This window comes from Phragmites australis, chromosome 10, assembly GCF_958298935.1.
Source record: "Phragmites australis chromosome 10, lpPhrAust1.1, whole genome shotgun sequence".
Classification (NCBI taxonomy): Eukaryota; Viridiplantae; Streptophyta; class Magnoliopsida; order Poales; family Poaceae; genus Phragmites; species Phragmites australis.
In genome coordinates, this window is record NC_084930.1 from 32920246 (window position 1) to 32935949 (window position 15704).

Here is a 15704-nt window from a genome sequence, read left to right on the forward strand (position 1 = left end):
GACGAGAGGAGCTCGCGAGCAGTACTACAGAGGCATTGAAAGTCGCTGACATGTGGGCCCGATCCCCACCTAACCCACGTGTCAGTGACTTTCAATGTCTCTGGCGAGCTGCTACTAAAAAAAGAGGTCAGACGAAAGCGACCAAATCTCGCAGCAACGAATTCCCATTTTCCCCCACCTCGCTCTCCACTTTCCCTTCCCTTCCTCGGCGCGATCCAAATCCGGCGATGGACGGCGGGGGGCAGCCGCCGGACACGGAGATGGCGGACGCCGGCGCGGGCGGAGGGCAGCCGCCGCAGCAGCCGGGAGGAGGAGGAGGAGGGATGATGGAGAACATCCAGGCCACGCTGAGCCACGGCGGGCGGTTCATCCAGTACAACATCTTCGGCAACGTGTTCGAGATCACCGCCAAGTACAAACCCCCCATCCTCCCCATCGGCAAGGGCGCCTACGGCATCGTCTGGTTCGTGTGGTTTGCCTCGCCTCCCCCGATTCGTGTGCCGTGCGACGAGTGGGAGTGTCTGATTTGTGTGCATGGTTTGATGGGCAGCTCGGCGCTCAACTCGGAGACGGGGGAGCAGGTGGCGATCAAGAAGATCGCCAACGCCTTCGACAACAAGATCGACGCCAAGCGCACGCTCCGCGAGATCAAGCTGCTCCGCCACATGGACCACGAGAATGTCAGTCATCCGGATCCGTCCTGCTCTCTTTCCAAATGATCCCAGTTTTATTTTATTTTATGCAAGGAGCATATTGGAGATTCTCGTTAAATGCTTGTCTTGTGGTTGCATTAAATTTGGGGGAGGTTGGGGTTAGTTGCTTAAATGATTGGGTTCAAGATAGCTTGCCTAACATAGGGGAACTTTTCCTTCCTACTCTTGGTTGGGAGGAGTTCAGGAATGGCAATTGTAGCCATGCCTTTAAGGGAGCCAACCATCTTTTGAGATGCTATTCATTGTGTTCTTGAAGAAGCTGAGGGGAAGAAGTGGTATCAACCCTACCTGGAGCAGCAGCAGCTACTGCTGATGTCAAAAGTGAGTCACTTGAGGACCAACCTAGTGGTGACCTTTCTGCTAGATCAAACGAATCCAGTGGGAATGTAGTGGAAGTGAATGCCCAGCTGGTAGGGGACTAGGGCTTGCGTTACTATCGGAAAGACTCAGGATGACTTTCTGTACTGGACTTGGACCTTTAATGTGATAGACTGAGTAAGAGTAGTTCACATTAGAATTTTATGGGTTTTGACCTGCATAGCCTTGAAAAGTCACTCTAGTTTTTCGGAAGGGACATCTTTTTGTGTTCAATGTTAGAAAGACAACTAGGTGAGAAGTATAGTAGGGAATGGCCACATAAAATGTTCTAGAAAAAATCGAAGGTACAGAGGGTCCAGCTGTGGATGAGCCGGCCGATCTTGAGGCGCTTCCAATTTCTGGCTCCATTGTTGCCTTCAAGGCTTGAAAGTTTTAGCAATTAGCATATTCTAAGTGAGCTGAAATAAATTGGATTTTAATGAGTAATTTTGTAACTGTCGCACACACGAATGCTGTGCCTTCCTTTTCTTTTTGTTATTGGACAATCATGTGTGTACTTGCAGACCTTTGGATTAGGTGACCTTAGGTTAGTACTTAATTAATATACTTGCTTTAGATTGTTGGTCAGCTACTTATATATGTCTAGACTTTCCTTAACTGTAACACAAGTTGTATTCATTGTACTATTCTGCATAACGATGCCCCCAAAAGCATTATGCCGCACGTGGGAAAATATGCTGCCCAGTATGCAGATTTGCTACAAAAGGTCAAAAAGGCATGCAAAAACTATAGAAAAAAAAGGAAGTTGCAGATTTTTCTCTACTTCATATATTGTAACGTAAAACGTTACAAGTTACAAAATAAGCATGAAGCACTGATCTATGCGTTATACATTGTTTTACAATGTTGCAACTTAATTTAGCTGTAAGCCTGTAACTTCATTTATTTTAACGTATTGACCTTTTTTGCACTAAAATAAAAAACTTGAACTCATTGCAGCCTTGTTACCGTAATTAAAGTTATTGGAATAATTTGAAGTATGAATTCCAGCTAGAAATATCATGTTTTCTGATGCAAAATATTTTTTCTATGCAGATTGTTGCAATAAGGGATATCATACCTCCTCCACAGAGAGAGTCATTTAATGATGTCTACATTGCATATGAATTGATGGATACTGATCTGCATCAAATTATTCGCTCAAATCAAGCTCTGTCGGAGGAGCACTGCCAGGTATTTCTTTTTCTTTATCTGAGAAGTGCATTATACTGTCAATTGTTTCTCTTCATGCTTATATCACAACCGCGTGATATTTTAGCTCAAAGCCACTCATGTTCATCTGTTTCTGGTCGGCCTATGTTTGAGGTTGGGTTTTCAGTGAATCTCATTGATCTAGGGCTGCGTTCAATTTTAATTTACCCTGATATTTGAGGATATTAAATAATTGACCTAGAACGTGAAAACATTGATGAGACTATGACTGTTGAAGTGTCGATGCATGTTTGGTTCTTGAAATACTATTGAAAATTTGATGAATACAAATCGAATCTGATATGTTCAATGATGTCCCCTATAGCTGCTCTTCTGAGATTACCACAAGTAGGCAGCATTGTTTGAACCCTCATATGCTAATCATCAAGGGACCTTCTATATATGACATCAAGAAAACCTTTATAGTACATAGGCCAAATCGTATAATTCTTCGAATGCGCTATTGAACTTGGATTGGGGGGATTGTATTACATAGGTCCAAGATGCAATTTTTATGAAAACAGAAGTGATACTTTTGAGTTTTGGCTCTCGAGAGTCTCTTTGTAGGATACTTGTCCTAAGTGTCACCTGTTAGCCCTGAGTAGAAGCATATTTCTGATATCGTAATGGTCTTATCTGTTATCACAATTTTGTATCTTGCTTATAGTGACTCATGTTTCAACTGTATCGTTCCTGACTTTTATTATCTTTGTTAACTGATATGATTATGTCTATTCACTTGTTCAGCTGATTTCTAGCATGCTAACCCATTTCTCTACGCCCCCCCCCCCCCCCCAACATAAAAAACCCCAATCACCAGATTACATCCTACACCCCTCCTAGCTATGAACTTCTATCTTGTTCTGAGAAATTATACATGTTGTATGACAATTTTTGTGGGCTTGTTTATTTCTTTTTGTGCAGTATTTTCTTTATCAAATTCTTCGTGGATTGAAGTATATACATTCAGCAAATGTCCTTCATCGAGACTTGAAGCCTAGCAATCTTCTTTTGAATGCAAACTGTGACCTTAAGATATGTGATTTTGGGCTTGCTCGCACAACCTCGGAAACTGATTTTATGACTGAATATGTTGTCACAAGATGGTACAGAGCACCAGAACTTTTGTTAAATTCCTCTGAATATACTGCAGCAATTGATGTGTGGTCTGTGGGCTGTATATTTATGGAACTAATGGATCGTAAACCCTTGTTTCCTGGAAGAGATCATGTCCATCAGCTACGTCTGCTAATGGAGGTTAGACCTTGTCTTTGAACTTTCACATTGAATTGATGAAATTGTGTTACCTGGTCTGTTATTCAGCATAGTTGTAGTTATATGGTAGTATTTACCATGTACAATGTAGTGAACTAGTAATAAGCATAGATAGTTGTGTATACATCCAATCCACTCAGTTTAAGCCACCCGACCCACCCGCTTATCAGTTTGTTCCTATGGAGGCCAGCCTATTTCTTTATTAGCTACATGCAATGCCACAGTGGCGGGGTCATTGAAAATTTGGTAGTAATCAGAGAAAAAGTGACTTGTAGAAATTTTGTACAATTAAGGAGGATCTGAGTGGAAGTTACATTATTGCACTATAACTATACACTTATATTAGTCATAAATGATTTTTAAGTGTTGTATTTTGAAGATGAAACTATTTTGAGCACAGTTTAGCATGGGCGACAATAACACCCATTTGTAACTTATCTAATCATTGCATAACCGGTTCCAAATTACGCTGGAAACATGTATTGTGGTGGTTTTGCGTTATTTTTAAAGTTGCATATCATGTTGGTTATCCTGTGATTGACTATATGCAAAAACATAGGAAAATGATAAGAAAAGAGTAAACAAAATGAAATTCACTAGAAACTGGCTGGTTTTTGTGTACCAGCTGAGATCCAGGAATTCTGAATAAATATTCTTAAAAATCAAGACCCTGGTGCCGAATCATGTAAATATGTGAAGTTCATATTAATTCACTCAGTATAGGATTTAGTATGGTTTTGCTAGTGCACATTATTGCATGTTTGATTTTTCCAGTCTTGTTTCTTTGGTGCAGCTCATCGGGACACCGAATGAGGCTGATCTGGATTTTGTAAATGAAAATGCAAGAAGATATATCCGCCAACTTCCCCGTCATGCCAGGCAGTCTTTTCCTGAAAAATTTCCACATGTTCAACCTTTAGCAATTGACCTGGTGGAAAAGATGCTGACTTTTGATCCTAGACAGAGAATAACAGGTAAGTTTTGACACTATTTTGGAGACTTAAATGTTTCCGTCTTGTCCATATTTGTTTGTATAGATTGTTTTTAACTTCTTTATTTCGAAATGTTGTTTTTGCCATCAATAATGATGATTCCACCTTGGAAATAGCAATTGAACTTGTAGCACCATGGATGATCATAGTTTAATTTAGGAATGATAGTACTTATAGGCAGCACGCTCAAGTGGGTGTGAATGCGTGCCCACCCACTTGTAGTCATGAATTCTGCAGAGAATTGGTCTGAACTCTGAAGTGGGAATCAGAGTTGTTGTCAGATGGTATTTCGAATGTTGAAAATGCATTGTTCTTATTGACAATATTCTGCCTGATTTTATCAAGTATCATGTTGCTAAATGTTCTCTTTCCTTTTCTCCTTTCCTTTTTGCCAGTTGAAGGTGCCCTTGCACATCCTTACTTGGCATCACTACATGACATAAGTGATGAGCCAGGCTGCTCAATGCCCTTCAGATTTGACTTTGAGCAGCATGCATTGTCAGAAGAACAAATGAAGGATCTTATCTACCAAGAGGCCCATGCATTCAACCCAGAGTACCAGTAGCTGGAGTTCTATTTTGGCCATCGATTGGCTTCATTCACATGGAAATTTTTTCACCCTCCTGCTGTCGCCACAAAAGGTCACCACCACCAGTTGCTAGTTGTAAATAATTGCCTCACCTGAAGATCCTCCTTGCTTAAAGCTGGAGGTGGTGTCTTACAAGGGTAGAAAAGAGCTCGTGGTGGTCAAATTTCTGCGTAGTTATGGATTCTTGTGCTTACATATGTTGTTTCATGCAGACTTTCCCCTTTTCTTTCTCTTAAACGTTTCGGTGCTATCTGTAAGAAGAGGTAGTTCATGAACGATGGCTGCCTGAATTCAATGGCTGTCGTCAAAGTTTACATTTCCGGTCGATTTAAGATTTCTTGTACCAACGTAATTGTTTCTCAAGACTTTTAACTCCGATGTTGCCCACGAGATGGGGCCAATGAACGATGCCTGACTGTGATCCGGTAGTGGTGGCTACTGAAGCTGATAATCTGGAACTGGACTTTTTTGGGGTAATTTCAACCCCAACTCATGGGCTACACTACCATATGCTCATTGAATTTTTCACGTTGTCAAGACGACGGCCATGGTGCCGGACGGGGGCGAGTAGCCACATGCTGCCGGACGATGCTCCCAAGCTACTTAACCTCTGCCGACGCATCATCACTTGGGATTGCAACATTAGCAACCTCGAAGGCATCACTATTTCGTGAAGATCTGCAGCACAAGTGACCGTGTGCAACAACGATGTTTCGGTCGGTGGGAGGAAAACACATGACGTCCAACAATCAACTACTAGTACCTATGATAGAGCTTTCTGAAGCGTCCAGTTTATGGCTCATTATATCTTTCCAGTGCCAACATCTTTGGATGCTGAAAATCGGAAGTTTTGGCATGAGTTTACTAGCCACAGAAAAAGGTCAGCAAATGGGGACGCTAATGTTACAGATTGGCAGTAAAACATGGCCGTGACTCCTGCTGCTTTACGCTGTCGGCGACGTGTGTGATAACACCGGCACCAGCATTGTGAAGCCACTCATTCTTAACCTGCATTGACACCATGAACTTCGATGAACTGAAGACAAAATATGTCACTCCAAAAGAAAGCATTCAGAAGATAACTGTGCTGCGCATACATGTATGTTGTTGTGAGCAGAGTAAGGCCACAGTGATGAATGGAAGTTGACGTCCACCTTCTTCCAACCCACCTTCTGCAGGCCATGGATCATCTCCTCTGTTTCCACAACGTAAGAATCAGTGTCAAGTGTCCATAATGCAGTCAAGAAATGACCAAATCCAGCGCACATACGTCAGAATGCAAAAATCCTACTCACCTTCCATCATTTGGTGATATTCCTCGGTATTTTCTGTGTTCTGTGTTCTTTGTGCTACTGCTTTAGCTCTGGCAGCTTTGGAAGGAAAATGGGGACCTTCTGATGATATGGGCGAACAGTATTCAACATTCACAATGTGCTTATAGCCATCCAGTGAACGATGCAAGGGCTGCATATAGAGCATAAATAAGATCTATACAGATGGCCCTCCTTTAGTGCTGCAAGTAATTTCCAGTCAAATCATTATGGAAGTACCTTTATAAGATCCTTTTCTCTCCTGATTGAAGATGTTCGCCACCCAACCATATCTGGGACAAGCTCAAGAAAACAAGAACAGGAATAGAACAAAAATAGTGCGGAGGAGATCAACATTATTAGCTTGCATGTTGCAGATCAAGCTCATAAAATGATTCAGAGAGGAAGGATACGGTCATATGAAACATTAGCATACAAAATGCGGTTTTTAAAAGCTGCTAGTGCTAATCTGTTAAAGAAATGAAGAAAGCATTATTTCCAAGAAGAATAACTTGTCCCATAAATGATTTGTTTTCTTCCCTTACATGAACCTTTTGTCCTCACAACCAGATGCCATCTGTAAAAGAAGAGATGGCTTGCTAGGCTCACCATCGGTGAGAAAGAGTTGAGCACCAGTGCGCCCAACAAGCAAAGGAGCCAAAGGTGCAGCAAGTTTCTCTAGAATTGATAGACCTTGGAGAAATGGAAGCTGGCAATTTCAAAAAAGCATATAAGCATGTAGTAAAATACACGCTTGGAAGGGAGAGATGTCCCCTCCAACAGGAGTCAAACCCGGGTTGGCTAGCCCACCACTTGTGGTGCTAGCCAACCGACGCCGGGAGGCTCCTCATATATGTAGTAAACGAACTCATCGACATCAACAGGTTACAACAAATTCACTACTCTCTCCGAAATTTAGACTAGTTGGCTTTGACCCCTCCAGCAGTGATACAACATGACGTATTCAGCCCAGCTCATAAAACGCATACTAGGCAACTTCAAAATATACATAAGGTTTTATTCAACTAACTAGAGAGTTTGCTTCCACGAAAACCAAGCTTCAGTGGAAAATGAATAATGTATTTTGCAAATATAATTGAACACATTTTGGTGACTCACCTGATTTCTCCCTCTAACCCCAAGATGTGGGGTTGCTAAGGTAATAAAATTTATTGGCTCCAATCCAGCAATTGCACCTAATCCTGAAGTGAATCGTGAATTTTCTGATCCTCTGGTTGTAGGCACAATTCGGGCACTACTTTGACCTGTATTCTTTGTTTCTGGTGAATAGAGTATCGAAATAGCATATCTAGCAAACAAGCCGCCTAAAGAATGTGCTAGGAAGGAAATCTTTCTCAAGCTGGACATCTTCCTAACCACATCCAAAACCTGCTTCCATAAGGCATAATTATCAGAGCTTCTAAGCAGTTCATCAGGAACAGGAGATAGCAGTCTCCAGAAAGGTGAATGCTTGAAACCTTTTTCTAGGACAAACTTTCAAGAACGTACTTCGTCTGCTAACCTTCTTCCAGCTATATCAATCCCGTCGAAGGTTTTTGCGTATATGTTCGATGAACTAGCTGCAGAGAAAGACGTTTGCTCATTTACGGATGATCACAATTAACAAATTATTCTCAACTGTAAACCTGTGTAGATAAATTAATCCTGTGGGTGCCATATACACCATTTAGCTACACTTTTTCGTGAATCTAGTTCATAAATCGGCATGTCTGAAATCTAGAACGAATGGGTAAGTGATCACTATCTTGAAGTTAATGAATGCAGAATCCAAATGCTCACATGCCTTACCATAGATGAAAAAGTTATGACCCAACCGCCTCTTCAGCACTGCTTCTCCATATGTCCAGTCGCTGGGGCTGCAACCAATGTAGAATGAAGTAAATTTATCAGTAAAAATCAAGAACGAATGCAAAAAAGTACAGATTGAGTCAAAATAGTATACCTGCACCTTAAGCCTTTTGCAAATCTATGTTACAATTTACTTCAGTAGAACTATGATCTACGGCATTTACCTTGCCATGATGCCATGAACAAGAATAAGGAGATGGTCTGGTCCTTGCTTGCTTTTGGATGTATCCATTGATGAACTCGAAACAGGATTTTTCCTTGACATTGGATGACAATAAAGGTTTACAGCAGATTTCAGACCTGCACAAATCATGTAGTATTGTAGTTATGGTTTTTTTTTTTAATTAATTGTAGTGATGACTTTTCAGTATACTTTGTTGAGAATAATCCTTGTGTGCCTAGAATTAGCATTTGCTTTCCTTAGTTGCTAGCTTATTTTAGGTATATGATCGTTGTGTGGTTGGTGTGCATGCTGGCCTGATTGAGGCCTTGATTTCTTTCCTTGTAATCGGCTATTTAAGCAACGCAATAGTCCCTGGAAAAGCAGCCAAGCCAAGCAGCAACAAAAACAAGATCATGTCCTCTGTGCTTCGCGTGAGTTGTGTGTTCTTGGCCGTGATCTCTCCGGCGACGTGAGTGTCGTCTCTCCGGCGAGATTCTAACAATTGGTATCAAGAGCGACTAGTACGGGCCTGGGATCGAAGATGACGGGAAAGAAGCCCGACGACGGCACCTCGAAGGACGGCGTCGTGATCCAGCGGGTGATTCGTGAGGTGGGAGGCGGGAGTAGCTACCCCGTCCTCACCAAGACCAATTACTCCGATTGGGCGCTCCTGATGAAGGTGAAGTTGAAGGCCAGGGCGCTCTGGAGTGTCATCGAGGATGGTGGCGCTGATCCGCAAGAGGAGATGATGGCGCTCGATGCTCTGTGTGGCGCGGTGCCACCGGAGATGGTGTCCACGATCGCCGACAAGGATACGGCGAAGGAGGCGTGGGAGGCCATCAAGACCATGCGGGTCGGGGATGACCGCGTGAAGAAGACGGCGGCGCAGAACCTTCGACGCCAATTCTTTCTGGCGATGTTCAACGACGGCGAGTCCATCGAGGACTTTGTGCTGCGCCTCAACGGCATGGCCGCGACTCTGGCTACCCTGGGCGAAAAGCTGGAGGAGGTCACGATCGTGAACAAGATCATCCGCAGTGTGCCGAAGCGCCTCAAGCAGATCGTGGTTGCGATCACGACTTTGCTCGACGTGTCGACACTCACCGTCGAAGGGCTCACCGGGCGACTGAGGGCGGCGGAGGATGCCGACGAGGAGCCGCCGGCGGTGATGCAACACGAGGGCAAGCTGTACCTCACGGAGGAAGAGTGGGACGCGCGGCGGAAGAAGCGCGAGGCGGAGAACCACTCTGGCGGCGGCACGAGTGGCGGCGGCGCACGCCGAGGGGGCGGCAGGCGCGGGCGTGGCCGTGGGCGCGGAGGCTCGTCGTCGAGCGGGCCGTCGAATTCAAACAAGCCCAACGGTGACGAATGTAGGCGATGCGGGAAATTGGGCCATTGGGCCCGTGAGTGCCGATCGAAGCCCAAACGGGAACAGGCCCACGTGGTCCAGGATGAAGAGGAGGCCTTGCTCCATCTCGTGACAGCCTCGCCCATTCTATCCACTCCGCCGCCGCCGCAATCCACAAGCGTATCGCCGGCAGGGTCGCCGGCGCCTCCCCCATTGACGGTCGTCCCACTCCAGCAAGCTGATCTGGTGCCGCGGGGAGCGGGACAGCAGCATGGCGTCGGCGGATCTGAGGCGGCGACGGCGAAATCGAGCGCCCAGATCAAGATTCGGGAGGAGAGGGTGTTCGCCCACCTTGGAGAAGAGAAGGAGCGGGAGGCCGAGACCTGGGTCCTGGACACTGGAGCCACCAACCACATGTCCGGGTCCAGGACCGCGTTCTCGAAGCTGGACACGGCGGTGCTCGGCACTGTGCGGTTCGGTGACGACTCGATGGCGCGGATCGAGGGCCGCGGGACCGTCGTGTTCATGTGCAAGACCGGCGAGATCCGGTCGTTCTCCGGGGTCTACTTCATCCTGCGTCTGACGACCAACATCGTGAGCATCGGGCAGCTCGACGAGGTCGGCTACAAGATCGACATCGACGCCGGGGTGATGAAGATCCGGGAGCCCGGCGGTCAACTGCTGGCAAAGGTGACGCGTGCGGCCAACCGGCTGTACATGCTCCACATCAAGTTGGCGCAGCCGTCATGCCTGGCGGTGCACGGGCGCGACGACGAGGTGGCGTGGCGCTGGCACGAGCGCTTCGGCCATGTCAACATGGCGGCGCTACGGAAGCTAGCTCGGGAGGAGCTGGTGCGTGGACTGCCGGAGATTGGGCAAGTGGAGCAGCTATGCGAGGCGTGCCAGGCCGGGAAGCAGCGGCGCACCTCGTTCCCGGCACGGGCGGAATACCGTGCGCGGCAGCTCCTGGAGCTGGTGCACGGCGACCTGTGTGGTCCAATTTCGCCGACGACGCCCAGAGGCAATAGGTACTTCCTGTTGTTGGTTGACGACCTCAGCAGATATATGTGGGTGGCCGCGATTCCTTCAAAGGATCGTGCAGCGGCTGCCATCAAGGAGATCCAGGCACGGGCGGAAGACGAGTCCGGCCTCAAGCTGAAGGCGCTCCGCACCGATCGTGGAGGCGAGTTCACCGCGACTGAGCTCGTGGAGTATTGCGCAGCTAAGGGCGTGCACCGTCAGCACACCGCACCTTACAGCCCGCAGCAAAACGGCGTCGTCGAGCGCCGGAATGGCACGGTGGTAGCGACGGCGAGGAGCATGCTCAAGGCAAAGGGGCTCCCCGGATGGTTCTGGGGCGAGGCGGTGAGCACCGCCGTGTATGTGCTGAACAGGTGCCCGACGAAGAGCGTGGACGGCATGACACCGTTCGAGGCATGGCACGGGAAGAAGCCGGCGGTGCACCACCTGAAGACGTTCGGTTGCATCGTCTACGTCCGGAACACGGCGCCGCACCTGAAGAAGCTGGAGGATCGTGGCCGGAAAATGATCTTCATCGGTTACGAGCGCGGCTTCAAGGCGTATCGCGCCTACGACCCCGTCACAAAGCGTGTCCACGTGACGCGCGACGTGGTGTTCGACGAGCAAGCCCAGTGGGACTGGGGCAGTGGCGGCGATGACGGCAAGCGGGCCGGCAGCAACGACGTCTTCACGGTGGAGTACACCACCACGGGCCAGGCCGCGCCAGAGGCTGATGACGCCGTTGAGGCACCTGGAGGAGGACCGCTGGGAGAGCAGTCGCCGCTTCCCGGCGGGGCTGGTGGCGCAGAGGTGGAACCCGGCTCACTGCACGGTATCGACGACGACAATTTGGACGCCGACCACGACGATGACGCGTCACTCCGGTACCGCGACATCAACGACATCATCGGATCGGCCTCGCCGTGCGGCTTTGCACCACGCGCATTGGTTGCAGAGGAGCTGCACGCGGTGAGCTCCGATGAGCCCACCTCCTTCGCCGAGGCCAAGCGCCATCCAAGCTGGAGGAAGGCGATGATGGAGGAGATGGAATCGATCGAGGAGAATGGCACTTGGTGCCTCGCCGACCTCCCACCTGGTCGCAAAGCAATCGGAGTGAAATGGGTTTTCAAGGTGAAGAGGGACGAGCACGGGGCGGTGGCCAAGCACAAGGCGCGCCTCGTGGTGAAGGGCTACGCGCAGCGGCACGGCATCGACTACGACGAAGTGTTCGCGCCAGTGGCCAGGCTGGACTCGGTGCGCCTGCTCATCGCCCTCGCGGCGCACGAGGGGTGGGAAGTGCACCACATGGACGTCAAATCGGCGTTCCTCAACGGCGACCTGCAGGAGGAGGTCTACGTCGAGCAGCCGGCCAGCTTCGTCATCACTGGCAAGGAGCACAAGGTACTCAAGCTGCGAAAGGCGTTGTACGGGCTGCATCAAGCACCGAGCGCCTGGAACGCGAAACTGGACGCGACGCTGCTGTCGCTCGGTTTCAAACGGAGCCCGTCGGAGTATGCCATCTACGTCAGGCAGAGTAGGGACGCGCAGCTGGTGGTCGGGGTCTACGTCGACGACCTTGTGATCACCGGCTCGAGCTGCGGCGACCTCAAGGCTTTCAAGGAGGAGATGGCGGCCCCGTTCAAGATGAGCGACCTCGGTCTGCTGCACTACTACCTCGGCATTGAGGTGAAGCAGAGCGCGAGCGGGATTTCGCTCAGTCAAGGAGCCTACGCCGCCAAGATCCTGGAGAGGAGCGGCATGGCGGGATGCAATCCCAGCCACGTACCCATGGAAGCACGCCTGAAGCTGACCAAGCTGAGCACAAAGTCGCTGGTGGACGCCACCACATACCGGAGCATCGTCGGGAGCTTGAGGTATCTGGTGAATACTCGTCCCGACCTTGCATTCTCTGTTGGATACGTGAGCCGTTTCTTGGAGGAGCCACGGGAGGATCATCTCGCAGCTGTGAAGCGGATTCTTCGTTATGTGGCGGAAACCAGCAATTGGGGACTCTGGTTCGGCAGGAAGAAGGGGAATGAGGCGCTGTTGACAGGCTTCAGTGATGCTGACTTCGCAGGAGATGTTGATGCTAGGAAAAGCACAACCGGAGTCATCTTCTTCTTGGCCAGCAGTCCAATCACCTGGCAGTCCATGAAGCAGAGAGTGGTGGCTCAATCCAGCTGCGAGGCGGAGTATATCGCGGCGGCGAATGCAGCTTGTCAGGCATTGTGGCTCGCTCGAGTGCTAGCCGAGATGCAGGGGTCTGCGCCGAGTGTGCCAATGCTGAGGGTGGACAACAAGTCCGCCATTGCGTTGATCAAGAACCCGGTGCTCCACGGACAGAGCAAGCACATCGAAGTGAAGTATCATCTAGTCCGGGAGTCCGCAGAAAATGGCCTGATAGAGGTGGAGTTCATCAGGAGCAAAGAGCAACTGGGTGACATTCTGACAAAGCCACTCGGCAGAGTCAGGTTTCACGAGCTTCGCACTAAGATCGGCCTGATCAATATCAATAGTGAGCACAACAAGGCTTAGGAGGAGATTGTTGAGAATAATCCTTGTGTGCCTAGAATTAGCATTTGCTTTCCTTAGTTGCTAGCTTATTTTAGGTATATGATCGTTGTGTGGTTGGTGTGCATGCTGGCCTGATTGAGGCCTTGATTTCTTTCCTTGTAATCGGCTATTTAAGCAACGCAGTAGTCCCTGGAAAAGCAGCCAAGCCAAGCAGCAACAAAAACAAGATCGTGTCCTCTGTGCTTCGCGTGAGTTGTGTGTTCTTGGCCGTGATCTCTCCGGCGACGTGAGCGTCGACGTGAGCGTCGTCTCTCCGGCGAGATTCTAACATACTTCACTAACCCAGCATATGTGAAATACATAAATACAAGGCAACAAATATCTAATTGAGATGCATATTTGTCTCGAATCTGGACTATCCGTGGCTCCATTTAGATAAAATCGAGTTGTCTCCTAGTTTTGTTTAAAGTCACATAGCTTCTTGATGTCTGGTCCTATTAAAATTCATATATTGGAGTGACTTTCCAGATCATTTGAGGATTCATTTCGCTTAAATGCCAAATCGTTTGAGCAACATCAGAATTCGCATATACTGTTACTGAGCCTATTTCGATGTCAATTGATCTCGATGCCTAAGTGAAAAACTTGCTGATCAAATATCCTGATCTCATCGCTCAATCGAAACTTGCTGATCAAATCTTTGTACTGCATACATAAAACTACCTAATCAGACCGAACAAACCGCCAGGCATTTGAAGGATGGCTATGAAATTTCAGTACTACGGCTATGAAATTGTAGGTCGTGGTTTTTTATTTTTCCTTCTGTCATCAAAGCTCCGCGGAGCCGTGTCCCTCCCAAGCACTGGGACGCCATTTTGGAGGACGGGAAATGGAATCGCGGAAGCAGATTTCGGGGGAGGGACTAAGGGAGGGGAGGCGATCAAGACGAACCTGACAGGCTTCCGCTTACGCTGGAAGAAGAACAGGCGAGGCCGACGGGGGAGGGACGGATGCGTGAGCGGCGGAGCGAGTGGTGACGAGGAAGAGAGCAAGGCGCGGACGCCATCTCGCGCGCGGCGGCCGAGGCAGCTGACGCGCGCCGCGCGGCATGGGGCTGGGAGTGGGGGCGGTTTGGCGGGTGCGGTGGCCGTGGCGTGGGTGGCCATTGGGGCCGGCGTTACGCTGGCCCTTGGATTCGGCGTGGGGACGGCAGATCAGGACGTCTCGGTCGCACCGGGGGGGCTGCGCTGGTTCCCGAGTTGGGTCGCTGTTGAGAAGGCAGAAGCGAAACTGGGCCGCGCCCGCGCTGTTGAATAGGGGCAAAAGGGAAACTGGGCCTCTTGTCATCTCGTGTCTCATACGAGGAATTGACGAGTTTTTTTATTTTTATATTTTCTAACTTATAATATTAAATAAATAGATTCTGTAGAAAGATTTAAAAAACAAATGCCTACTACACTCTCATCGGACGGTCAGATTCTTACCGTCCTCTGATAGTGTGGCAAGCAATGCGGTGACCCTTGCTGTCTCTTCAAAAGATGGTTAGCCTAGTCTCAAAGACTACTGTTCATCCGACTGGGTTAACCGTCCTTTGAAGAGGTGTAAGGGTCCTTATTTAGTCGCTCGATGAGAGAATGGTAGATAGCTATTTTTTAAAAAAAATTTATCATAAATCTATTTATTTAATATTTTAAGTTATAAAATATAAAAATAAAAAAACTCTGGAATTGACTGTGTGTCTCGTTTCTTTTGCCGTTGTTCGCTTCTAGCCCAAATATTTTTTGGAATCGGGCTTTCCCCTTAGCATCAAGAGGAAATTTATGCTCTACGCCCTGACTCTCGCACGCCCCCGCAGTGGGGAGGGGTTGTTCATGGCGGGGAGATCGGATGGAGTGGAGGGTAGTGCTCAAGCCGCAGAGGGCCAGATCCCGGTGACCGACGATGTCCCAACGGAGCCGGCGTGTTCGGATCGGGGAAAGGCAAGGGCGGTTACGGAGACGGTTCATGCAACGGGAGCGACTAGCTCCGGTGCTCGGGTAGAGTAGATGATGGAGCGCCTGCGTCTTACGGCGGTGCTGCTGGACGATGAAGACGCCGCCGATCTTGTTGACCCAAATCGTGCGCTCGTGGGCAAGGCGCTTGCACCGAATGTTCTCCACGTTCAGATGATCACGTCGGCGATGAGGCCGGCATGGGGCAATCCAAAGGGGCCGCTCTTCCATTCGGCTGGGGACAACCTGTTCGTAGCCGAGTCCGAGTTCGGTTCGATGGCGGACCGTGATCGTGTGTCGGAGGGATCACCGTGGGTGGTCGGTAAGCATGCCGTCCATGATGCGGATCTT

At 48.7% G+C, this 15704-nt stretch overlaps 2 protein-coding genes across 2 annotated transcripts; one reads left to right on the forward strand and one right to left on the reverse strand.

The window, feature by feature from the left end:
• The first annotated feature begins 123 nt into the window (after positions 1-123).
• LOC133930838 (mitogen-activated protein kinase 1) lies at positions 124-5485 on the forward strand. The gene is made up of 6 exons (XM_062377599.1): positions 124-463; positions 551-680; positions 2127-2264; positions 3207-3539; positions 4351-4531; positions 4945-5485. The coding sequence occupies exons 1-6, from the start codon at positions 228-230 to the stop codon at positions 5112-5114; spliced, it is 1188 nt and encodes a 395-aa protein (XP_062233583.1). The 5' UTR covers positions 124-227; the 3' UTR covers positions 5115-5485.
• A 428-nt stretch (positions 5486-5913) lies between these two features.
• Positions 5914-14511, reverse strand: LOC133930839 (uncharacterized). The gene is made up of 11 exons (XM_062377600.1): positions 14314-14511; positions 8482-8617; positions 8258-8325; positions 7958-8028; positions 7568-7837; positions 6994-7157; positions 6862-6917; positions 6689-6741; positions 6434-6602; positions 6236-6333; positions 5914-6146 (listed from the first exon to the last, which is right to left on the reverse strand). Exons 1-11 carry the CDS (start codon positions 14426-14428, stop codon positions 6042-6044), a joined length of 1305 nt encoding a protein of 434 aa, XP_062233584.1. The 5' UTR covers positions 14429-14511; the 3' UTR covers positions 5914-6041.
• Between the last annotated feature and the right edge of the window lie 1193 nt (positions 14512-15704).

Coding starts and splice junctions, on each gene's coding strand:
- LOC133930839 (XM_062377600.1), bottom strand. CDS start 14,428: ATGGCGTCCGCGCCTTGCTCTCTTCCTCGTCACCACTCGCTCCGCCGC. Junction 8,326..8,481: donor GTTCATGGCATCATGGCAAG/GTAAATGCCGTA, acceptor CATTGGTTGCAG/CCCCAGCGACTGGACATATG. Junction 6,334..6,433: donor ATATCACCAAATGATGGAAG/GTGAGTAGGATT, acceptor TTGTGGAAACAG/AGGAGATGATCCATGGCCTG.
- LOC133930838 (XM_062377599.1), top strand. CDS start 228: ATGGACGGCGGGGGGCAGCCGCCGGACACGGAGATGGCGGACGCCGGC. Junction 464..550: donor GGCGCCTACGGCATCGTCTG/GTTCGTGTGGTT, acceptor TTTGATGGGCAG/CTCGGCGCTCAACTCGGAGA. Junction 3,540..4,350: donor AGCTACGTCTGCTAATGGAG/GTTAGACCTTGT, acceptor TCTTTGGTGCAG/CTCATCGGGACACCGAATGA.